We start from the raw sequence: 22,595 nt of genomic DNA, 5'->3' as shown, positions 1-22,595 counted from the left end.
CTCTTCTGATGCTCGAAGTTGTAACTAGATATAGACGAGCGCGTTTCAAGTTAGGGTTCGGGAACGACTTCGTGAGAGTGGAATTAGAATTAATTTCGAATATCACGGTAGCAAGAGAGAAACCGCCCCCGGTGAGGCACCGCGGACTCTTCCCAAAATACGCTATCGCATATCGAGTAACTAATTCGACTGCCGCGGGGCCATTTTGCATCCGCTCGTCCCTGGATCGCTGATCAGCGGCATCTGATCCACTAGGGCCGAGGACAGGAACCCATCTGTTGAGAAAGAAGAGGGTGCGGGATGAAAAAGAGCATGGGGTCCAGAACTACATCCCTATTTATATTGCGGGACCTCGCCTGGCAGAGATGTATCGTCGCGGCCATCTCACCTCTTATCACAACCACACTCCCGAGGGAACCCTTGCGGGATCTTGCGGCTCTACCGATCGGTTCCCATTCTTCTTGACTGCTCTGCCTCCTTCCACAGCAGATATGAAACTCTGCACTCTCGGGTGGATGCTGGCCTTCAGCGCCGTGGTGAGTGCGCGCGCGGAGGAACGGGATGATTCCACCGCGACCACGACGGCGACGACGACGACCGCCTCTGCCTCTGCGTCCTTTGCGCTCTCGGCCTTTGAAGAGTTCGCCGAAACCCACCCTCTGGCGGATTACGGACCGGCCAAGTCAGACAAGGAGGATTGGGTTGAGCTGCTCAAGGATGAAAATGATGAATGCCGGTTGCGATACCATATGAGGGATACAGGTTTCTGCCCGGACGCATCACCGCCGATCGCCCGATGGGATAAGAATACCAACAAGTGCTTTGCAGGTCAGTTTGGAGCTCGTTTCTGGTTGACTCGCCTGACTGACTGGTATAGGCCTCGCACCGTCTTCGACCTTCACCATGTGTGACGGCAAAATGGAAGCCACGATTTGGTGGTTTGATGGCAAATTTGCAGGCGCCAAGATCCCAGCTGGCTCGGTGCATCTGAAGGGACAGAATGGTGAGGGAGGGAATGTCTGGTACTTGCTCGGGACCCGGCCTGGCTGTCGAGTATTCTATATCCCAGCAGACGGGCAGAAGGACTGGGTGCTGTATATGGAAGAGTGGTGTGATGTCGATTACAAGCAGTTCATTGAGTCCTTTGGACTTCCATCGGCGGAAATCCGCTACTGGACGCCGACGGCGATGCCGACTGTGAGTTCGACTGCGACGCCGTCTACGAAGGTCGCGAGCTCGGGTTTAACTCGCGGGCGAACGAGAACGACTAGATCGATGACCGCCACGAGGTCCAGGAAGACGCCGAGTCGCTTGCCGACCACAGTTCGGTCGACTCCCTCAGTCCATCCCACCGGTTCCCCAAGTCTGTGAGTGCTGGTGTTCGTGGCTAGCGAGGGCGGAGGATCTAGTAGATAGAACGTCTTTCTCAAGTGATTGAATTTTTTTTGCATTAGGCCCCTAAGACCAAGACTATAAGAATACCTTGGCTCTAGCCGGTCCCGCTGTAGAGCGCAGTTCCACCCGCGCCAAGAAACCCCAACTCCTGCAACAATCGGGGGGAAGACGCGTAGCTATCCCCTTCGCATCGATTCTGTGGTGACATGCAGCTGCGAGTCCGATTCAGCACTCCATCTCTGCCATGGCTAACCGGCTCGAGCATACCGACACGCTTACTCTCCCTTCGGGGCGCACCCTTGCCTGGACCGTATACGGCGGAGCCCTCGACCTCGAAAAGACGGCGAGACCAACAATCATCTTCTACTTCCACAGTTTCCCTGGTTCTGCTACGGAAGCCAGGTGTCTCAGCCGGGAGCTTCTCCACAGACACGATGCACGCTGCGTCGCGCTCGACCGGCCCGGCGTGGGAATCTCAACCCACGACGACGAGCGCAGGATACTAGATTGGCCCGATGATGTCCTGGCCGTGGCCGACCATCTACGCATTGCCCAGTTCTACGTGCTCGGGGTCTCGGGAGGCGCGCCGTACGCGCTGGCCTGCGCCAGCGCCATCCCGCGCGTTGATATGAGCTCGCCCGACACGCAGTCACAGGGGCGCCTCCGCGGCGTGGCCGTTGTGAGTGGCATCTACCCGACCTCCCTCGGCGTGGCAGGCATGCTCCCCGAGCTGAGGGCGTTGCTCGCCTCGGGCGCGTGGCTGCCACGATTCGCGACGGGCGCGATGCTGGACTGGACGATGGGCCGCGCAGCCAGACATGCGGATCCGCACGTTCTCGAAGCCGAGATGGACCGGGCCATGGCGGCGCGACCGGCGGCGGAGCGCGCGGCGTGGGCTAATGCGAATGTTCGATCGGTCGCGGTCGAGTCCCTGCGTGGAGCGTTTCGGCAGGGTGGGTGGCCCTTGGCGACGGAGCTGATGTTGCTGAGTGATTGGGGCTTCCGGCTCCAGGATCTCGACGGAAAGGGCATCCGGCTCTGGCATGGGCAGCTTGATCGGAATGTGCCGTGTGGCATGGCTGAGAAGGCGGCAGAGTTGATGACCGGTTGCCAGACGCATTTCTTCGCGAATGATGGCCATCTGAGCATGTCGGCCAACCATATGGATGAGATCGTGGCCGATCTTCTCAGAGCATGATTCACTCTGGGAGTGGTATGGAAGGAGGTAGAATTGTAGCAGCTGCCTTGATTCTACCATGAGTTATGCAATTGAACGACCAAAAGATTCGCCTGGCGATCTAACTAATTATTACCTATCTGCATCTCCTTCAAACTCCAGCAGATTTCAGCCGCTTCCACACTAAACACCAACACCAATCTCCATCCACCGGCCTGACAATCCCGTTTTCATTTACTCTCGCACAGGATTGACCTTGCGTGTCTCGGGCATCGGCGTGATCAGGCTATTCGTGAGGAAGCCAAGGCGTTTCACTCGCGCATTCGCGCAGACCTTCTTCTGCTCGAGCGATCCAGCCCACGAGGGAGGCAGATGTCTAACAAGTGACTGACACTTGCGAGCAGCGACCCGCTTTGCGTCCTCTGATGTCTCCAACTCTTCGGAATGATCCCATCCGAGCCATCGCGCGAACTTGTCCAATTGAACTTCGTCGTCGTAGTCTTCGAGACTGGCAGTGCACCCCGCTCCGGTTTTCGGGACCCGGTGAAGATACAGCCCCTGGATGATCTGGTTGAATGTGGTCTCTGCAACGCCGAGCTGATGGGTGTAGGATGTTGGCAGTCCCTCCAGGATGTGAGTGAACGTGTGGTAGCTGGCGGGATGCGTGGAAATGGCAGCAATCTTCAGAGCATGCGCAGGGCTTCCCCCCGGGTGCCACCTTTCCATGAGATTGGAGTGCTCGCAGAGCCATGGGACGGTGTATGGCGCAGTCGACAAGTACCCCGGTGCAACCTCCATCAACGGGGTGCGGCCATCAAAGTTTCGAACGTTCGGGCTGGTGCTTGATCTCTTGAGAAGCCAATCCAGAAACTCGCTGCCGGATGGATTATGCACCGCTTCATGCCATGAAGTCGTGAATTCCCCAATGATATTGCCGATATGGTGACCGTTCTGGAAGAGGCGCTCGGCGAAGTCAGGACTTACGCAGGCGCAGAGGTCGAGCTTGACCTTATCACTCCACAGCTGATCCTCTAGAGAGACGCCGGCGGCTACCAAGCAATCATATACTTTTTCGAACCCGATGGAGTTGTGTTGTCCAGCGAGCTCGACAAGAGGATGCGTTTCACCTCGACTGCCGAATACTCGCTGTTCTGGCATGCCATCTTGATAGATCGAGGCGACGGCCATACTCGTGTGGAGTTGCTCAACGGTCAGGTTGAAAATCAGATATTCGATGACAGGCTGGTTGTGATTGCGGATGGCCACTGTAAGCCAGCTTTGGCCAGTTGCATCATAGCCCTCGAGCGAAATGAACTGGAGTTGACAGAGGAGCTCAAAGCACTCGAGGCAGGTTGCTGCTGCATCATATGCAAGCGTGGTTTTATGTCTGGGCCAGCGATCGATGGCGGTAATGGAATCCTGCGCTGCTCCGAGATTCTCATAGGACAAGTGCTTGTCTTGGAAGAAATCAAACATCTCTCGGACCCTGTCGGTATCGAGCCAGGCGATGACCGCAGCCTTCATCCGCGACCCATGATCTATGAGGGTATGCAGGGTGTGAAGACTGGCTTGGGTCAATTGTGGGTCGCCCGTCTGTAGATCGAACAGGCGGTTGAGGACCATCTGAATGATTTCGACGGGCAACTTCTGCAAATGTATTTGAGTGGCCACGGTGCGAACTTGGGACGTTGACATGATGGGCTCTTCAATGCTTGCGATATCGATCTCGGGGCCATTGGGCGCAATCTCATTACGAAGCACTCTCTCTAACAAAAGGTCGAGAAATACCTCGGAAGTGAATCCGTCTGCTAAGACACCTTGCGCGAGGCTCATGTTGACGCGAGGAGTCGAAAAATTTGGACTTGTGTCTGATTCAGAACAGCCGTATTCTCCTGGCTAAGTTTTATGTCTCAAAACTTCTTTCTTTTGATACATATGGACGGCCTATTTTCGATCAAAGAACTGCGCAAGAAGAAGTGGTAATACATGGTGAACAAAGAGCGCAACAGATCTAGAGAGATGGAGATACAAAATGGGAAAAGAAGAAAGGAAACGGAACGAAAAGAAAAGAAAAGTAGAAAAAGAAGAGAGAAGAGATGGAAGCTGCCCGCAGACAAAGCTCTACTATATCTCATGAGATTGCTCTGATTCTTGTCTTGACTTTGAGCTTCTGTTGCAGCCCACGAGGGCAACTCTGGGCTGGGTGGTATTTTCGACGTGAGGCCCTTGGTAATAGATGAGTATATCAATGAAATGTCGATCGGCCTGCGCAGGTGGTAATAATATATACTTCGACCATCGTGCCTTCTATCATGAACAAAGAAACATGCTTGACAGGACTCCTTTTGAGCATCTTTGATAAAAGAGCCCCTCACCAAACAAATAGAACCACCCCAAACCACCAGTGTGGTTTAGTTGACGGACAGTTCAAATCCTGCCCAAGTATAGCGGGATAAAAGCTATTCCAGGAGATTGAGTGGAGGTACTACCTAGACTGCGTCAAAGAGAACCAACAACTATTTCCCACTGGTCAACGTATCTGGAATCCATAGACGCTCAAATCTTCAATGTTAGAATTCAACAAAGACCAACATGTTCCAGCTGTTTATAGTTCCACGGGCGGCAGCGGCCTTGGGACGCACCACAAGTACCATGGATGCTTCAAAGACTCCAAGATCAAACCACTAAAAACTAGTTGAACAAAAGTCGTTGTACAATAGATGTCATGGTATTCATGAAGCTATGATATGATGATGAACAGGCTCTGGAAACCGTATCCACAAACTCCACTGGCCATTGCAGTGTACAGTAGCACATGATGCGCATCTCATCTCACCTTGGGATGTAGTCAGGAGCATCCTCAAGGGAAAAGGGGTAGTTGTAAAATGTTCGAAATGAATGAGTCGGGTTTTAGTTCACGCCCTGGGCACCACGGCCCTTGTTCTCACCAAGGGTCTTGGGCTCGTGGCCACCCTTGCCGCTGCCGGAGTGGGTAGCGGAACCACCGCTACCGGTGCCGCTATAGACATCGCGCTGCGAGCCGGTCTCTTCGGGCATGGGAGCGACCTTGTTCACACGGTTGATGGGTGCGTCCTAGTGAAAGAGAGTGCTGTTAGAATCCAGGCTCAATAGAAATAGACGTCGTGGTGGGAGATATTTTGCACTGAAGCACTTACAGTGGCACCGACACCGTGAACCTGGTTAGGGCCATTCTCAATGGCGTTGTCGCTCTGAGGGACTCCATTGTCGTACTGGGCGCCGCGAACCATTGTGAAGGTGTGGTGTGGAGGTTGGGTGGAAATGGAAGAGAGGTTTGTAGATTGAAAGCAATCGGACAGATCGGGTTGAGGGAAGTTGGAGGAATCGCAGGTATTTAACACTGTCCCAGGTCCTGCTCGATGAGCAGTTCTGTCCAGTACATCAATACCTTGGTTCTATAGATCAGAGCTGACAGCATAGTGAGGTCATGGATCCACAATGACTTGATCGGCGAATGAGCGTTGAGCTTCGGTCGATCTCAAGCTGGGGCACTTGGAAGAGGTCTCGTCGAGTTGGAGTGGACTATGACTCGACCATTGATGCGTTCAGTCTAATTGCGACTGTTCTCATCCGGTACCTTGGCGGGAGCGAGGTTTTGCTTCAGAATAATCAGCGCAAGGACAATTCATCACAGCCCAAACATACGATCCCAGTATATCAATCAGAATAGCCTAGCTTCTTATTTTTTTCACGCTGTCCTACTATTTCCCACTGTAAAGGCAAATATGCGGTGTGAGTGGTTGGTGCTTGCCACGAAGCTCATAGAATCCAAAGGGCCCCTATCATTGCGTCAACCTTTAATATGGGGAGCACGGAACGTAGTAGAGTTGGATTCCAGTCAAAATGAACTGCCAATTACCGTGCATAAAGAGCGAAGCCAGAAGAGAAAGAAGGCGTAAAGGGGGTATCATCGTACACAGAGTGCAAACAATTAGGAAAAAGGGAAGAGGTGAAAGAGGACAATCAGAGCGAGTCACGCTAAATCCATCCAGCCCGCTCCTCTTTGACATTTTTCATTCTCACAGCCTGAGCAAAAAAGCCCGTGCGAGTGACGAGAGCCAAGAGAGATTCGCTTTCATCCTTCACAAAGATGCCTCTTTCTCTGCTCGTTCGTCGACGTGGCAAAGGATTTGTAGTCGGAGGGGATGGGTTTTGGATTGGGAGCGCTGATAAACTGTCGCAACCTAGATCCTGGTGCAAATGGTCTTGGGCCTCTTCTGATAGTCCCAAGCTGGGAGGAATTGGAGGGTCAATGGGTTGATATTCCAAGGGGTCAAATCCAGTACTTAGAGAGAGCCCCTTACGATGACTTTCATCCTGTGATAGAAAGCTGGCTCGTAACAAGTGTCTAGGAAATTGACTGCGGTCGAATGAAGACTCGAGAGCAGACTGGAGGGACGGAAGGCCATACCACTCGGTCGAGACCGTCGTCCGCATGGTACTGGCTAGGCTTGCTGGTCTGTGAGACGGTATGCCGATAGTCTGTTGTCGAGAGTCCTGGTCTTCAGAAGACACGGGAGGAATGGGGAGTTCCATCGAGGAAGGGTAGCCAACCCACGAGACAAGGCGCGCTCTCTCCAGGATCGGAGTCTCATCTGGGGTAGATAGTGTCGACCAGCGGGGCGAGGATTCTGCTGGGGCATCCAGGTAATCAGCATCATCGGAAAGGAGGAAAGCCCAGTCGCCCCGGGGGGTCGACGGGTTGAGCTCTTGCAAACCTGCGGCAACGGTCAAGGATAGCGATTGCTCTGGTGCAAATACCGGCAGATAGGTGGTCGCCCCTGCTGGCTCTGCCACGCATGGTCCCGGTATCTCGGTCGGGATCAGTGTATCCTCCAAGCGACTCACTTCCGCGGATGAGTCAGGGTTGGTGAGTCTGAGCGGTCCCAAAATATCATTCTGTGTGATACCGTCTGCATTTAGGCTGCCCCGTAGACGGTCGGCGCAGATGGCCGAGAACCGAACGGAGGGGCTGAGGAAGGAGGTTTGGGAGCCGAGACAAGATGAACGCAGCGAGGGGACTGGAAGTGAGGATTGCGGTGCTACTGAAGGAGTCTCTGAGGCGAGGACAGGAGACGATGGAGGTGAGGGCGTGGGAGAGAGTGTAGGGGTCGACGGCGGAGTTGACGGCAGAGAGGGCTGCTCGGGGAGCAGTCGTATCTTGCGCCATATTCCATGAAGGAGCACTCGCAACACTTGGGCGAATGGAAGAATGAGGTCTTCGTTCAGTCGCTGGACCAAGCGAGGTCGATATTGGAAGTGGAAGGGCTCTTCCATATCCAGCATGGTCCGGATGAGAGGATGGAGGAGGTGAAGATGAAAGTGGCCAGAGTCATCGTTATAAGCACGAGACAGGGTTACATGGCGGTCACAGATGGCTTCTAGAACTCACTCTTTGAGAGAGTGATCTCTGATCGCGGTAGTTGGCGAGAAGTCGATGCCGTCGAGCTGGGCCTCTTAGGATCAGTCATACATTGCATGTTTAGATAGAGCACAATGGGATGGGAACAATGATATTGAGGATGAATGAGTAGATAATATAATCAAAAGAGTCCTTTATGGACTGCAGCGGTGTCCAGGCAAGCCGGTATAATGTATATTGGTTGGGGCAATGTGAGGCCGGGATTGTGCAGCTATCATGCAGATCGGGTGATCGAGCATTCCGAATGAAAGTCGAGAGATAGGGAATGGAATCGAGATATACAAGTTAGACGAGATTAGAGGAAGTCTATACTGGTTAACTAAATACATAGTGAACTACATAGTGAACTAGTTAGTTAACCCACTGCCTAGTTAGTTACAATTTGTCTACAGGGTGGGCCAGTGACGTCATCAGACTAGCTTTCCCCAGTCCAACTTGCTTTGCGCCCCAGAGTGTATACGATCCAGGTACTTTGTATATCTCCATAATGCCGCTCTTTGATTACGAGGTGGCTATGCAATCGCACGGGTATTCCTCCGCCACAGCATGCCCGAGCCTCCAACGATGCACTTCTGTTCTCTACCTAGGTATGGGGTTGCATCGACCCTTAGATAGGAAGAGCTCTCTACCTCCAACTCCACCAACTCCCAAAGCATCGCACTTCGTTGAACCGTTGAAAAGAATACTCTAGCAAACCCCCAACGGTGGCCAAAAACCTCGTAAATGAGCCTAGGGCCAAACCAATAGTGCAGACTGCAGCGCAGGTCGTACCGTGTTCCCGCCGGTGCCAGCCCGGAGATCAACTACGAGAACGAGGCGAATGCGACGCCGGAAGCGAGAGCCACCCTACAAATTTTCCTTCTCTTCTAATTTTCTCTCTCCTCGGGCGACTCCTTCAACATCTCTGTTTCCTTTGTCCATCCCCCTTTTTTTGTAGTGACCTTGAACTAGGTGGAAGGGAATGCTGGTCTGAGGCACGCCCCACGCTGTCATTGAGCTCCAGAGTGTCTCCCCCAGCCTCCACGGGGAAGAAAAGCCACTTAGGTTCCCCGCACAGACTGAGTCCGGAGCTGCATCCCCCAAATCTTCCTCCCTTTACCCCCTCTTCTCTTCATTCCTCGTCCTCTCCTCATTTCAGAAGTTTCGGGCACCTCTGCAATGGCCGACGAGAATGGTGACGAGCCCATCAAGCGCGATGTGCGCAACCACATGCTGTTCGAGGTGGCCACCGAGGTGGCCAACCGCGTCGGCGGCATCTACTCGGTGCTCAAGTCCAAGGCGCCCGTCACGACCGCCGAGTATGGCGAGCGCTACACCTTGATCGGGCCCCTGAACAAGGCCTCGGCAGCTGTCGAGGTCGAGGAGCTCACCCCTTCCAGCCCGGCCATGCGCGAGACCATCCAGTCCATGCAGGAGCGCGGCATTGAGATCGTCTACGGGCGCTGGCTCATCGAGGGCGCCCCACGCGTGCTGCTCATCAACACCGGCACGGGCTATCGGTGGTTGGACGAGTGGAAGGGCGATCTGTGGAACACCTCCGGCATCCCGTCCCCCGCCGCCGATCATGAGACCAACGAGGCGATCGTCTTCGGTTACCTGGTCGCATGGTTCCTGGGTGAAGTAGGTTGGATCTTGGATGCCTGTCCGGCACCGCTGGGGGTTACGTTGATCGCGATGCTGACCATGCCGTCGCATAGTACATTGCCCATGAACGCCGTCGGGCTGTGGTCGCCCATTTCCATGAATGGCTGGCCGGTGTGGCTCTGCCATTGACCAAGAAGCGACACATGGACCTGACTACGATCTTCACCACGCACGCCACGTTGCTGGGCCGTTACCTCTGTGCCGGATCAGTGGACTTCTACAACAACCTCCAATACTTCGACGTGGATGCTGAGGCCGGGAAGCGGGGGATCTACCACCGCTACTGTGTAGAGCGAGCGGCTGCCCATAGCGCCGATGTCTTCACGACGGTCTCGCATATCACCGCATTCGAGAGCGAGCACTTGCTCAAGCGGAAGCCGGATGGCGTGCTTCCCAATGGCTTGAATGTCAAGAAGTTTTCCGCAATGCACGAGTTTCAGAACCTGCACTCGCAGGCCAAGGAGAAGATCAACGACTTTGTCCGTGGCCATTTCTACGGGCATAACAACTTTGACCTGGATAACACCATCTATCTCTTCACCGCTGGTCGGTATGAGTTCCGCAACAAGGGTGTAGACATGTTTATCGAGGGACTGGCCCGCCTCAACCACCGCCTCAAGGCCAGTGGATCTAGCACGACCGTTGTTGCCTTTATCATCATGCCGGCCCAGACATCCTCGCTCACGGTGGAGTCCCTGAAGGGCCAGGCCGTCGTCAAGTCTCTGCGCGATACAATCGAGAACATCGAGAAGGGCATTGGCAAGCGCATGTATGAGCGTTGTCTCGCATGGAAGGAGGGGGACAACATGCCCGACGAGAAGGATCTTATCACCAGTCAGGATCGGGTGCTGTTGCGACGCCGCCTATTTGCGATGAAACGCCACGGCCTGCCACCGATCGTCACCCACAACATGGTCAACGACCATGAGGACCCGATTCTGAACCAACTGCGCCGCGTGGAACTGTTCAACGGCTCGTCGGATCGGGTCAAGATTGTCTTCCATCCCGAGTTTCTGAATTCCTCTAACCCTGTCCTGCCATTGGATTATGATGATTTTGTCCGCGGAACCCACCTGGGAGTATTCCCGTCCTACTATGAACCCTGGGGGTACACCCCTGCCGAATGCACCGTGATGGGCGTACCTAGTATCACCACCAACCTGTCTGGGTTTGGATGCTACATGGAAGAGCTGATCGAGAACTCCTCGGACTATGGCATCTATATTGTGGACCGCCGTATGAAGGGCGTCGACGATTCGGTGAACCAGCTGACCGAGTTCATGTACAACTTCACCTTGAAGAGTCGGCGCCAGCGCATTAACCAGCGCAACCGCACAGAACGACTCAGCGACCTGCTTGACTGGAAGCGAATGGGCCTCGAATACGTGAAAGCCCGTCAGTTGGCGTTGCGGAGAGGTTTGTTTTCGTCCCAATTGCCTTGACATCGGTACTAACTACGATCTACAGCGTATCCCTCCTCGTTTGACGGAGCGGAGGATTACTTCGACATTATCGGTGGCACCGACCAGAAGATCTCTCGGCCTCTATCGGTCCCAGGCTCTCCACGGGACCGTTCGGGCATGATGACTCCTGGCGATTTTGCCTCACTGCAGGAAGGTCGTGAGGGACTGAGCACCGAGGACTACATCGCATGGAAGCTGCCGTGAGTTTTCTTGCACCCATCCAGCTTGATCGATACTGACAAGACATGCAGTGAGGAAGAGGAGCCCGAAGAGCACTTCTATCCACTCACCCTACGGACACGCAAGTCCGCCGACCGCCCGCAGTCCCCGCTGGACAGTATATCGATCAATGGAGGAAACGGTACGATTGAGGCTTAGTGGTTGCATGTAGTTATCCACCCCGAGGCTCATTTGAGGAGGATCTGCTGTGGTGTGCTGCATTTTGGAGCTGCGTTACCCTGTTCTCCCGGAGCATTCTGCTCCGTTCTTCGCTTGACGTCACCTTGTAATTGTCGGCCCTGTCCTCTCATTCGCACACGTCGATGCATTTGAAGCCCTTCATGTGATGTTTTAACGTTGGAATTTGACTACTACTTTTCAATTGCATGGTAATCGACCGGACTGGCAGTTGGACTCCACGGAGCAGCTCTCCACCGGCCACCAAGCCGAATATGATCATACATATTTCGACTTCCCACCGGTTGGTCTCGGAGAGCAGCGGGAATAGAGTTCCGCAATATCCCAACAGTCATCATGACCGGCATCGGTGATTTTCATCCCGGTGAACCGGTTTCGTGCGCGCGTCCAGTCATGATCAGCGCGACCCTGCGCATCCCCCCACTTCGGGGTATTTCTACCCCTCCACGCCCGTTTCTTTCCTTCTTCTCCCCCTCCAACCTCTCAGGTTTCTACTCTTTTCCAATTTCACTGCCGACTTCCTACTTCTATCCAGTCTACCATCGGTACGACTCTCTCCAATGGAGTCGCGCACGTCCTAGAAATGGGCTCCCCCCTGCTTGGCGGGGGTCTAGGACAGGGTCCTCGCTACGACGATCATCATGGGTCAAGGTATTGTACTTGGTATAACAGTCACTGCGCACGCATGACAGGTGTTCGACACAGCCGGTCACTTGAGTCCTGAGCTTCAATGATCAGACTCATGGATCGGCTGGTCGTTCTGAGATTATACTGTCAAAACTTGATCTAGATAATACTAGCGAAAGGACATGCGTGACTTTGATTGTTCCCCCCTGCGTTGTGTTTGCATCTGCTATTCGCTCCACGGTCTCCTCTCTCTATCGTACGATCTGGCGAGGAGACCAGCCGGAGTGATGGCGGGTGCCCTGGTCTCTGGGATTACTGACTCGTTCAAAAGTATTCGATAGCTGAACTTGTTTCGCTTCTGTCATCATGGCTACGGACAAGATCACTTTCCTGACCAACTGGTATGCTGACATGACCTGCACAGACTTTGAATGTGGTTTTTGCTGTGCATGTAGAAGGAGGCTAAGAGATTTTCTTTATTCAAGGCACGCCACCCCGTACCATGCGCCGCTTTACATCGCCCAGGCCCGAGGCTACTTCAAGGATGAAGGTCTGAAGGTGGCCCTTTTGGAGCCCAACGACCCGTCCGATGTCACTGAGATCATTGGCAGCGGAAAGGTCGACATGGGCTTCAAGGCCATGATCCATACGCTGGCGGTACGACCACTCCGAGTACCTCCCTAGGATGTAATAAAGCGCCGAACTGATGATATCCCAGGCCAAAGCCCGGAATTTCCCCGTGCAGTCCATCGGCTCACTGCTCGACGAGCCGTTCACCGGTGTCGTCTACCTGAAGTCCAGCGGCATCACCGAGGACTTCCGCTCGCTGAAGGGCAAGCGTATCGGCTACGTCGGCGAGTTCGGCAAGATCCAGATCGACGAGCTGACCAAGTACTACGGCATGACGACGGACGACTACACTGCCGTGCGCTGCGGCATGAACGTCACCAAGGCGATCATCCGCGGCGACATCGACGCCGGTATCGGCCTGGAGAATGTGCAGATGGTCGAGTTGGCCGAGTGGCTGGCCGAGCAGGGCCGGCCGCGCTCGGACGTGCAGATGCTGCGCATCGACCAGCTCGCTGAGCTGGGCTGCTGCTGCTTCTGCTCCATCCTGTACATCGCCAACGACAGCTTCCTCGCCGCCAACCCCGAGAAAGTGTCCAAGTTCATGCGGGCTGTCAAGCGGGCCACCGATGCCGTCCTGGCTGACCCCAGCGGCACCTATGAGGAGTACATTGACGTCAAACCTATCATGGCCACTCCCGTGAACCGCAAGATCTTTGAGCGCTCGTACGCCTACTTCAGCCGTGACCTGAAGAATGTGACCCGCGACTGGGAGAAGGTCACTCGCTACGGCAAGCGGCTCGGTATCTTGGACGAGAACTTCCAGTCGAACTACACCAACCAGTATCTCTCATGGACGCTGGATGCGGACTCGACCGATCCCCTCGGCGACCAGAAGCGCATGGCTGAGTTGCAGCAGGAGGTTGCTGCTAGCGGTGGCTTCAAGCGTCTGCCGGTGGCGGCCACTGCGTAGGAATGGTCCCCGAGCAGTTGGATAGTCACAGATTCGGAATACGACCAGGCTTCACTCGTTAGCCCGGTTTAGCTCCACAGGTCGAATGAAATGAGTCTTGATGTTGATTCTATGTATCCGTAGTACTCCATAGACGATGTAATGCCATCGCTGTTTGAACGCCGGTCAATGGTGAGTAGTCTACAATACGGCCGGGTGGGGGGTTGCTAGTCACGTTTCAATAAAGATGCACCCTCCTCTTGGTCCCTGGACTCTAGGTCGCTGAGCTCGTCTAGTTCATCCAGCTCCGCGCCAGAATGAATCGCTTCCCACCCCTGGCCACTGCTCCCAAGGCCGGGTCTGCGAATGAAAATCCGCGCAGGTCCACAGCAGAGATACCGGCCGACGACCCAGGCACAGAGGACAAGGACCGCAGCACTGACGAATCCCATCCAGAACATCAGAGGAGATGCAATGTGAGACTCGGGGTCGGCTTTTGCCTCGTCCTTTCCCTCTTTATACACTGCGATTTCGCTGCTCAATTTCTGCGGGACCCAATCCATCATCTGCGTTTCGCTAAGATATTCCCCGTTCTTGTCGAGTGCAACAATACGCAGCTTGTCGTACAGTATATCCGTAGGAATAGGAATGATTGTCTCAAACCCAGCCTTCGGAACAGCGGCAATGAGCGCGAATCCGTCCTCCTTTGTGCCAAGCTGTCCAGCTGTATTGATGGTAGTATCTGCGGTGTCGTTTCCCGTTCCGCTAAGTGATCCCTGCAATACCCAGGTCGCTACCTCCGTGGCGCCGTTCCAACTCACATAGGCGTTAGTGGAGGATATAGCAGCGCTCGGCGCAGTGCGAGGAAGACCGATCCAGTCGCCCTTAAAGGTACGATAGGAGATGATCGAGCCAGCGCCAAAGTCAGACTTAGGTCCGAAATTGACTTCGCAGAGCACCTCACCCTCGGCAGAGAATTCTGTCCACGCTGCATTGTAGCCATATCCCAACAGGACGTTGCCGTTGTCGAGGACCTGCATCGAGCCCTGCGACTGGCTGCTGATCGGGAATGTGTTCCAATACTCCTTCCGCAGGGTGACCGTCATGTTCTTCTCGTCGACATCGACGAATAGTCCTCGGCTGGGATTCTCCGGGGCGCCGGGGCCGCGCGAGGCATTGTCAAAGACCGAGATCGCCCGGGTCGACGGCGTGTCGTAGGAACCCTGGAACCGAGCGTGATGCTGCCAGCTGATGTTCGACGCTGCGCCGCCGGACAGATCCGTGAAGGAGCTTTGCTTGCCGCCCAGCTTCCAGATCACGGCGCCTGTGCGGCCGTCGATGTACGCCAGACACTCCATGTACCGTGATGAAATCAGGAAGTTCCCTTGTGCGTCCTTATCGACGCTGTTGATGTGGAACCAGTCCCATGGGTCCTCCTTGATATCCCCACTGCCTTCACGGCCGCGGTCGACTTCGGTGAAGGAGAAGTGGTCCGAGGCGCGCCATTGGAAGAGCAGCTCGTTCGTCTCGACATCGACTTCTTGGAAGAGCCCGTCCCAGATCCAGCCGTCCTTGGGCCCGCCGGCCTCGCGGAGATCTGCCGGGATAATTTCATAGACGGAGAACACGGCGGTCTCGTCGCGGGTGATGTGGAACTCGTGTAAGTCTGCCGCCAGACCATTTGCACCGTGGATTCGGTAGGCTTCCTCGTAATGGGAGTTGATCTGGGATGGTCAGTCCTGCACATCTCAGTCCGTGCCAGGATGATACACGCATCGAGCTCTGCGTGAGACATGCAAGGGGGGTCTGCCAGTCCCAACTCACCAGGTAGCAAATCCCCTCTCCATGACCGCGAACCGAGTCATCGCCAGCCCAGAAGGCCAGATAGCGCTCCCCCTTGTATGTATAGAAGTTCGCATTATAGGTCGTGGAATAATCTCTGAACCACACGACATGCCCTTCCTCGTCGAAAATCATGGGCCCTGAGTGATGCACCGAAGACCCGCGCGGGGCAATGATGGTATAGAGCCCATTCTTGCACCCGCGGCCGTCATGCCAGTAGTTCAAAATCGGGCCCGAGATATCTGCCGACTGGTAGTGCTGCAGTGGGAATGCGCCTTCAAAGCCGTGGGCATATTTCTCCGAGCGATACCGGTTCTCCACATCCGCGACTGCGACGCTGCACAGGAGCAGCAAGGCCACTAGATTGCGCGCCCATTGCAGGAATGGCAGATCGGCCATGGCGATCGGGAGATGGAGGACACATTGTTTGAGGCGAGGTTGTGTGAGCTAACGCGAGTGTCAGGAGCCCGGAGGGCGTTCGTTGGCGCGCCTATCTCGTTCAGCATTTTCGTTAGTGACGAGGCTACGCGGCCAGCGCCATAACGAATTGCAGATGGGCCTGGGACATCGCGGATGATTGGTCTGGCTGAGGCGAAGACTTGCAGCGCCAGCGTTGTCCAAGTGCAGAAAAGGGGGGCGCGGTGGAGCCGGGCCGCGACAGCTTTCTCGGCTGCTCGGCCTGGCGGGTTTGATCGAATTGCAATCATAGAAATGCACTAGGTATTCGGCCAGATTTGAAACTCTTCAAGACGAACCTTTCTTGCTTGCCTTTAGTCTAAGCTTGAATAGCATCCAGAAAAGTGTAGCGCTGCAAGCTGGTTGCTCTATAATGGCTCTATTATGTCGAGACATGCAAGTAGACATCATTACCTATATCCCCCAACACTCCAATTCGACCTCTTTCCACAGAAACACCAGTACCAATCCTCTATATTGAGCCTCCAATTCTCAATTGCCTCTTTGGTCATATTTCGCCCTCAAACCCGAAGATCAAAGCAAGACCGCCAATAGCAGCAAACCCAGCAACCGGTTCAAAGCCAATGCGCTCCGATATACAATACGGAACTATACTCATCGAATGTGGCGGGCTGCTCTGTGTCCCTGGATGGATGAACCACGTTGATGTGACACCGAGCCAGAGCACCACCCAGAGGAAGCCAACACCTCGCTTCCATTTCGGAACACCGTTCTCCTCGGATCCGCTCATCGTTCGGTACAGGCTTTGGACACCGTCCTCAATCATGATCCCTAAAGTGAAAGTTGTAAAAAAGGGCACTGCGCCGGACCATCGGGCAGGAATACCCATGGTGGCATCGGTGGCCACATGAATTAGGCCCGATTGTAGAAACACCAGGAAGATATTGCTGTATCTTTCCAAAACAGATGGCCTGGGGAGATGCATCACGTCACGAGTGATCCAGCTACTGACTGCGGTCAACGACTGGCGTAGATTCTGATGCCAAAACACTCTACCGATTTCATTAGAACCCTTCTTCTCGGGGGATATCAATGCAGGGGGGGGGGACCTACCCCCAGAAATTTCGCAGCGTATAGGCATCGGCCATTCTACCAAACATGGGCGGCCAGTCTAGAGGTGAGCTCAAGCCCAGTCCGACGTGAAGGATCGAAAACAGGCGAACTCGGGAATCGATACATATCCGGACCACGAGGAACCATGTAACGAAATGCGTGAGAATACGTTCGACCCATTCACCACCGGACACATTCCATTTCGGGTCCGTGAAGACGCCAGCGGGCACGGGCTCCTGTCGGTGGCCAAAAAACTCGATAATGTCATAGATCGCATACTGCCAGGCTAGCGTGTAAAACTGTCTCAGCATAAAATCAAACCGCCCAATCGACGTCACGCGGCCGGTCTGGGGATCGTGATAGTATGCCGGGTGGGCAGGAATGCCCTTGACCTGGCGAGGAGTGCCCACGCCACGAAACTGGCTCAGGATTTCGTGGGCATAAAGGAAACGCCCAGTCAGAGTCTTCGTGCGGCCCGGATTCTCACGAACGAGGTCATCCACCTCCAGGGGGTTGATCAACAGGAGATTGATGGCTTGAGGAATCGACGTGAAGACCTGTCCTGTGATGAACACGAGGATTTGGCTGTAACCATCCATTGGGCGGACATTTTGGCGGGCGATCCAGAACATGCATGGGATGGCCAAGTATCGAAGGATCGATTTCTTGTGCGTTGCGGTGAGCAGGATTATTGGGATCAACTGCTGCACCGCGGCGCTACCGACAGCGAATCGTAGGTCGGCCAGAAAGGTCATACTGGCGGGGATGAACAAAAGAATACGATGGAAAGCGTCGAGAACTGCTCTCTTTGTCTGGCGCCGATAAGGAGACCCTGGTGGGGGCGGCGCCCAGCCTCCACTCAATCCCTATCATCCTGATTTGGGGGCCTAGCGGTGGTTACGGGTCTATAATAGCAATAATAACGAGAGTGCTAAGAGGCTGAGGATGCGCATGAATCCGGTACGTCAAATTGGAAAATTCTGGAGTAACTTGGATTGACGGCACAAAGGACCAGAAATGATGCGCCAGAAGTAGTCAACAACAACAACAACAACAACAATAGCAATTCAAGGAAATTAAACGGAACGAAGGATGGAACAAGGCAATCAAACCAAAACGCTCATCATGACAATACCCTGGCATCCTCAAATACCTGAATATGGCATTGTACGTGGGAAATGGGTGTGAAGACATGCCGCTTCTCCTATAGCGCTCAAGGTGATCGTCGTGGCTAGGTCAAACTCCGGCCCATGTAGTCCATTCATCGCGATAACGTCGCCAGTGCAATGTAAAGGCAGTATGCCCTCAACCTCCCAGTCACCGAAGTCGCAAATTGATCAACTACCATCTAGGCTTCGTGAGAAACATCGACAGATTTATACTTCAACTTCTAGAGTTTCTCCAATCACGGCCTGCGGTCAACATTACACAAAGTTAGGCATGGACCACAGGAGGTACGAGCTCTCGACACGAAACCGCAGATAAATGCCTTTGTCCAAAGATCTAAACAGCATACCGGCTAGCTCATGTGAATGACTCGGCTACAGCCCTTGATAGTTGGTTCTTGGACAGCCTAGGCATCAAATAAATTGGGATATCTTTGCACCTCAATCCGAAAATATCTATATACGAAACATCGAAGCGAAGTACACCTGATGCTGAAAACACTTCATCATCACAGTATATGAGTCGACGTATTGGAGAATCTGCATCTCGTCATCATCATGCGACCCAAAAGAGCCGGGTATTGACTTGGACATTTCAGTGTGTCACTGGTCAAGTCCTCTATTTGGTGCGCTTGTAGATCTTGGCAAGGAAGGATTCGAATACCTCCTTCTTCAGACCCTTCTTCTCATCCACGGCGGCAATCTTCTCGCGCAGCTCGCCCACCACCTTCTCCTCATACTCCTTGTAGACCTTCTCCAGCTCCAGATCGTTAAAGATCGCCTTGACCTTGGCTTCCTGCGCCTGGTCCTTGCGGCCGTACGAGGCGTCAAGCACTGCACGCTGCTCCGGCGTGCAGCGCTGGATGGCCTGGTTGACCAGCCACGAGCACTTGTTGTCCTGGATGTCGGTGCCGATCTTGCCAATCACCGATGGGTCACCGAAGTTGTCCAGGTAGTCGTCCTGGATCTGGAAGTACTGACCCAACGGGATCAGGATGTCGTGAGCCTGCTTGAGGTTCTCCTCACTAGCCAGCTGAAGGTAGTGCAGGGCCAAAGCCACGGGCAGGTAGAAGCTGTAGTAGGCGGTCTTGTAGGTGACAATGAACATGTACTTCTCCAGGGAGAAGTTGTCGAGGTTAACGTTGTCCTCGGGGGCGGTGATCAGGTCGCACAGCTGGCCGAGCTCGGTCTGCCAGGTTGTCTCATGGAAGAGCTCAACAAGATCGATATAAGCAGGATGAGAGCGGAAGCGCTGCTTCAGGATGAGATAGATGCCCGACTCCAGCATGAAGGCATCGTTGATGGCAATCAGGCCGACACCGTCCTGGCGGTACCAGCAGGGTTGCCCGCGGCGAGTGATGGAACTGTCCATAATATCATCGCTGACCAGGAAGAAAGCCTGGAGGAGCTCGGTGAGCCAGCCCAGGATGCTCAGGTGCTCGAATTGTTCGTCGCTCAGGGGCTGCTTAAGGAGGGCAAGACCGGTGTCGGGAACGGAGAGACCACGGTTGAGCTTTCCGCCAGGAACATTGATGTTGAGAGACTTCACAATATGTTAGCTTGGATGGGCCATTGGCAATTGAGCGTCGAGACTGCCCCTGAGGGGAGGAGGGGTATTGTCCCACCTTTTCGAACCACTCCAGCGCATTGGCGGGGAGGTTGTACCGCTTCGCATGGGCCAGCAGGTCTTGGGCCAAAGAGGGGAAGATAGCCTCGAAATCGGCGCGCTTGGTAGTGGAAGCCATGATGACACTATTGAGTGCGATGGGAGCAGATCGGACAAGGCTAAATGGTGCCGCTCGCCAACAATTAATTCCTCCGCGGAGGGACCGTTTGCCGCGTTTGGACGATTTGCACTGTTTGTTTGTTGATAGGCGCCGCTGCTCCGCGGCGGTGATCTGCTGCTGCATTTCCCTCCTGCATATGCAGTGACCGCCATGGAGCTCACGGATGAACACCTGCAAGACCTCAAACATCGATTCGAGGATGCTGCTATCAAGTGCTCCGAGCGGTGCCTGTACCAATCGGCCAAATGGTAGAGCACCTCCACCTCCGCATTGCCAGGCGCTGATTGACTGACAAGATCTACGAGACATCCAGGGCCGCAGAGATGCTCGACTCTCTACTACCAATTGATCATGATGACACTGATCCCGAATCTCCTATGGACATAACGGATCCACCTCCCACGCCTATCAACCCATACCTTCACGTACAAGATCCCGCCGAGTCTGCGCTTGAGGCTCAAGAAGCCCACAAATATCTGCTCGCCAAATCCTACTTCGATACCCGAGAATATGATCGTTGTGCAGCCGTATTCTTGCCTCCGACGATACCTCCTGTTCCGCTCTCTATGACATCACCCAATTCCAAGCCAAAGCAACGAACCTCGCTCAAGGGCAAGGACAAAGCATCCGGGTTTCAAACCTCAAAAGGTCAGCCCCGAGGAAACCCATACCCAAAACTCAGCCAAAAATCGTTGTTTCTTGCTCTGTATGCAAAATACTTAGCAGGAGAGAAGCGCAAAGATGAGGAGACGGAGATGGTACTCGGGCCTGCAGATGGTGGCATGGCAGTGAACAGAGAGCTCCCAGATCTCGCTCGTGGCTTGGAAGGGTGGCTGATGGAACGAAGTACGCAAGGGTTGGATGACCAAGGCCAAGGGTGGTTAGAATATCTCTATGCTGTCGTCCTTCTCAAGGGCCGCAACGAGGAGCTGGCAAAGAAATGGCTTATCCGCAGTGTCCATCTGAACCCATTTCACTGGGGCGCGTGGCAGGAGCTTAATGACTTGCTGGCAAGCACTGAGGACGTGAGTGGTCAAAATGCCTCGGTCGCGTGAGAGCAACAGACGCTGATATTGCCAACAGTTAAAACAAATCGTGGACTACCTACCGCAGAACGTCATGACACTGATATTCCACGTTTACTGCAGTCAGGAGCTCTATCAAGCCACGGAGGATACTTATCAAACACTGTCTGAACTAGAAGCAATCTTCCCTACAAGCGCATTCCTGAAGACGCAGCAGGCATTGCTCTGCTACCACTCAAAAGGTGAATCACCCTGCACGCGTCTCCGTGTGTTCCGTTTGCTAAACAACTATCATAGACTTTGACCAAGCATCGAGGGTCTTCACTGAAATCCTAGCTACTTCGCCCCATCGATTGGATAGTTTAGACCACTACTCTAACATCTTATACGTCATGGGCGCCCGTCCCCAGCTCGCTTTCGTCGCTCAAATCGCAACTGCCACTGATAAATTTCGACCAGAAACTTGCTGTGTCGTGGGAAATTACTACTCTCTCAAATCTGAACACGAAAAAGCAGTCATGTATTTCCGCCGCGCACTCACACTGGACCGCAACTTCTTATCCGCCTGGACTCTCATGGGACACGAGTACATTGAGATGAAGAATACTCACACCGCAATTGAATCATACCGCCGGGCAGTTGATGTGAATCGCAAAGATTATCGTGCATGGTACGGCCTAGGCCAAGCCTACGAAGTTCTCGACATGTCCTTTTACGCTCTCTTCTACTACCAGCGCGCAGCAGCTCTCCGTCCCTACGATCCAAAGATGTGGCAAGCTGTCGGCTCTTGCTATGCGAAAATGGGACGTGTTGAGCAGAGTATTCAAGCCCTCAAACGGGCTCTTGCTGCTGGTACCTACTATGCAGACGATGGACCAGTAGGGCCCAACGCAAGCCCAGGCTCTGGTTCTCGTAAGGTCCTCGACCCGGAAACACTTCATCAGATTGCAACCCTTTATGAGCGTCTCGGAGACGAAGAAGAAGCTGCTGGTTACATGGAATTGACTCTCCAGCAAGAACTGGGTGGAGCACCCGTGCATGAGGACGAAAGTTCTGATGATGACGAGTATTCGTCCGCTTCCGAGCATGCAACTGCACATAGTGACGCGGAGGCTGATTACTCTGGGGAGGAGTACGACCATGATGCCCGTGCGCGTCGCCGTCGCCGTCACCGTAAGCCGCGTGCTAGAACATCATCATTTGGCATGCAAAACGAGGACTCCACTGCTGGAGAAACATGGCATCAGGGCATGGGCCCCACAGTCACTACATCCAAAGCACGACTGTGGCTGGCGCAGTACGCATTCCGACGTGGCGACCTGGATCGTGCGGATCAGTTAGCAGGAGAATTATGTCAAGATGGGATGGAGGTAGAAGAAGCAAAGGCATTGATGAGGGATATTCGCGCCAGAAGAGAGGATGCTGGCTAATACGGTGCTCGCAGCGCCTGCCTCGTGGATTATCATGCTAGCGCTGTCGTTTTTTAGCCTATAATCGGCCAATAATAACTACAATCACTACACGAGCGCTTCTCTGAACTAA

At 54.1% G+C, this 22,595-nt stretch overlaps 10 protein-coding genes across 10 annotated transcripts; 5 read left to right on the top strand and 5 right to left on the bottom strand.

Annotated features, from left to right (window-relative positions):
- Nucleotides 1-1,639: 1,639 nt before the first annotated feature.
- Nucleotides 1,640-2,593, top strand: N7459_002476 (alpha/beta hydrolase; the record flags this gene model as incomplete). Its single annotated transcript, XM_056941661.1, has 1 exon — nucleotides 1,640-2,593. The coding sequence occupies one exon, from the start codon at nucleotides 1,640-1,642 to the stop codon at nucleotides 2,591-2,593; it is 954 nt and encodes a 317-aa protein (XP_056801544.1).
- A 213-nt stretch (nucleotides 2,594-2,806) lies between these two features.
- N7459_002475 (uncharacterized protein) lies at nucleotides 2,807-4,405 on the bottom strand (the record flags this gene model as incomplete). Its single annotated transcript, XM_056941660.1, has 1 exon — nucleotides 2,807-4,405. One exon carries the CDS (start codon nucleotides 4,403-4,405, stop codon nucleotides 2,807-2,809), a length of 1,599 nt encoding a protein of 532 aa, XP_056801543.1.
- A 1,077-nt stretch (nucleotides 4,406-5,482) lies between these two features.
- On the bottom strand, nucleotides 5,483-5,841 carry N7459_002474 (uncharacterized protein; the record flags this gene model as incomplete). The annotated part of the gene is made up of 2 exons (XM_056941659.1): nucleotides 5,483-5,665; nucleotides 5,749-5,841. 2 exons carry the CDS (start codon nucleotides 5,839-5,841, stop codon nucleotides 5,483-5,485), a joined length of 276 nt encoding a protein of 91 aa, XP_056801542.1.
- Nucleotides 5,842-7,410: 1,569 nt separating this feature from the next.
- On the top strand, nucleotides 7,411-7,996 carry N7459_002473 (uncharacterized protein; the record flags this gene model as incomplete). Its single annotated transcript, XM_056941658.1, has 3 exons — nucleotides 7,411-7,481; nucleotides 7,535-7,715; nucleotides 7,766-7,996. The coding sequence occupies 3 exons, from the start codon at nucleotides 7,411-7,413 to the stop codon at nucleotides 7,994-7,996; spliced, it is 483 nt and encodes a 160-aa protein (XP_056801541.1).
- Nucleotides 7,997-9,191: 1,195 nt separating this feature from the next.
- On the top strand, nucleotides 9,192-11,518 carry N7459_002472 (Glycogen synthase; the record flags this gene model as incomplete). Its single annotated transcript, XM_056941657.1, has 4 exons — nucleotides 9,192-9,653; nucleotides 9,731-11,093; nucleotides 11,145-11,340; nucleotides 11,365-11,518. 4 exons carry the CDS (start codon nucleotides 9,192-9,194, stop codon nucleotides 11,516-11,518), a joined length of 2,175 nt encoding a protein of 724 aa, XP_056801540.1.
- A 1,032-nt stretch (nucleotides 11,519-12,550) lies between these two features.
- On the top strand, nucleotides 12,551-13,724 carry N7459_002471 (NMT1/THI5 family protein; the record flags this gene model as incomplete). Its single annotated transcript, XM_056941656.1, has 3 exons — nucleotides 12,551-12,585; nucleotides 12,670-12,841; nucleotides 12,903-13,724. The coding sequence occupies 3 exons, from the start codon at nucleotides 12,551-12,553 to the stop codon at nucleotides 13,722-13,724; spliced, it is 1,029 nt and encodes a 342-aa protein (XP_056801539.1).
- Nucleotides 13,725-13,930: 206 nt separating this feature from the next.
- On the bottom strand, nucleotides 13,931-15,944 carry N7459_002470 (arylsulfotransferase family protein; the record flags this gene model as incomplete). The annotated part of the gene is made up of 2 exons (XM_056941655.1): nucleotides 13,931-15,427; nucleotides 15,528-15,944. The coding sequence occupies 2 exons, from the start codon at nucleotides 15,942-15,944 to the stop codon at nucleotides 13,931-13,933; spliced, it is 1,914 nt and encodes a 637-aa protein (XP_056801538.1).
- A 565-nt stretch (nucleotides 15,945-16,509) lies between these two features.
- N7459_002469 (wax synthase family protein) lies at nucleotides 16,510-17,830 on the bottom strand (the record flags this gene model as incomplete). Its single annotated transcript, XM_056941654.1, has 2 exons — nucleotides 16,510-17,014; nucleotides 17,076-17,830. The coding sequence occupies 2 exons, from the start codon at nucleotides 17,828-17,830 to the stop codon at nucleotides 16,510-16,512; spliced, it is 1,260 nt and encodes a 419-aa protein (XP_056801537.1).
- Nucleotides 17,831-18,860: 1,030 nt separating this feature from the next.
- erg20 (bifunctional (2E,6E)-farnesyl diphosphate synthase/dimethylallyltranstransferase) lies at nucleotides 18,861-19,986 on the bottom strand (the record flags this gene model as incomplete). Its single annotated transcript, XM_056941653.1, has 2 exons — nucleotides 18,861-19,784; nucleotides 19,867-19,986. 2 exons carry the CDS (start codon nucleotides 19,984-19,986, stop codon nucleotides 18,861-18,863), a joined length of 1,044 nt encoding a protein of 347 aa, XP_056801536.1.
- Nucleotides 19,987-20,178: 192 nt separating this feature from the next.
- N7459_002467 (anaphase promoting complex subunit CDC23) lies at nucleotides 20,179-22,483 on the top strand (the record flags this gene model as incomplete). The annotated part of the gene is made up of 4 exons (XM_056941652.1): nucleotides 20,179-20,276; nucleotides 20,342-21,053; nucleotides 21,112-21,295; nucleotides 21,351-22,483. 4 exons carry the CDS (start codon nucleotides 20,179-20,181, stop codon nucleotides 22,481-22,483), a joined length of 2,127 nt encoding a protein of 708 aa, XP_056801535.1.
- Between the last annotated feature and the right edge of the window lie 112 nt (nucleotides 22,484-22,595).

Source organism: Penicillium hispanicum (genome assembly GCF_028827665.1).
Source record: "Penicillium hispanicum strain IBT 35686 chromosome Unknown utg000003l_segment0_segment0, whole genome shotgun sequence".
In the NCBI taxonomy this organism is placed as follows: domain Eukaryota; kingdom Fungi; phylum Ascomycota; class Eurotiomycetes; order Eurotiales; family Aspergillaceae; genus Penicillium; species Penicillium hispanicum.
This window is presented reverse-complemented; position numbering and strand designations above follow the sequence as displayed.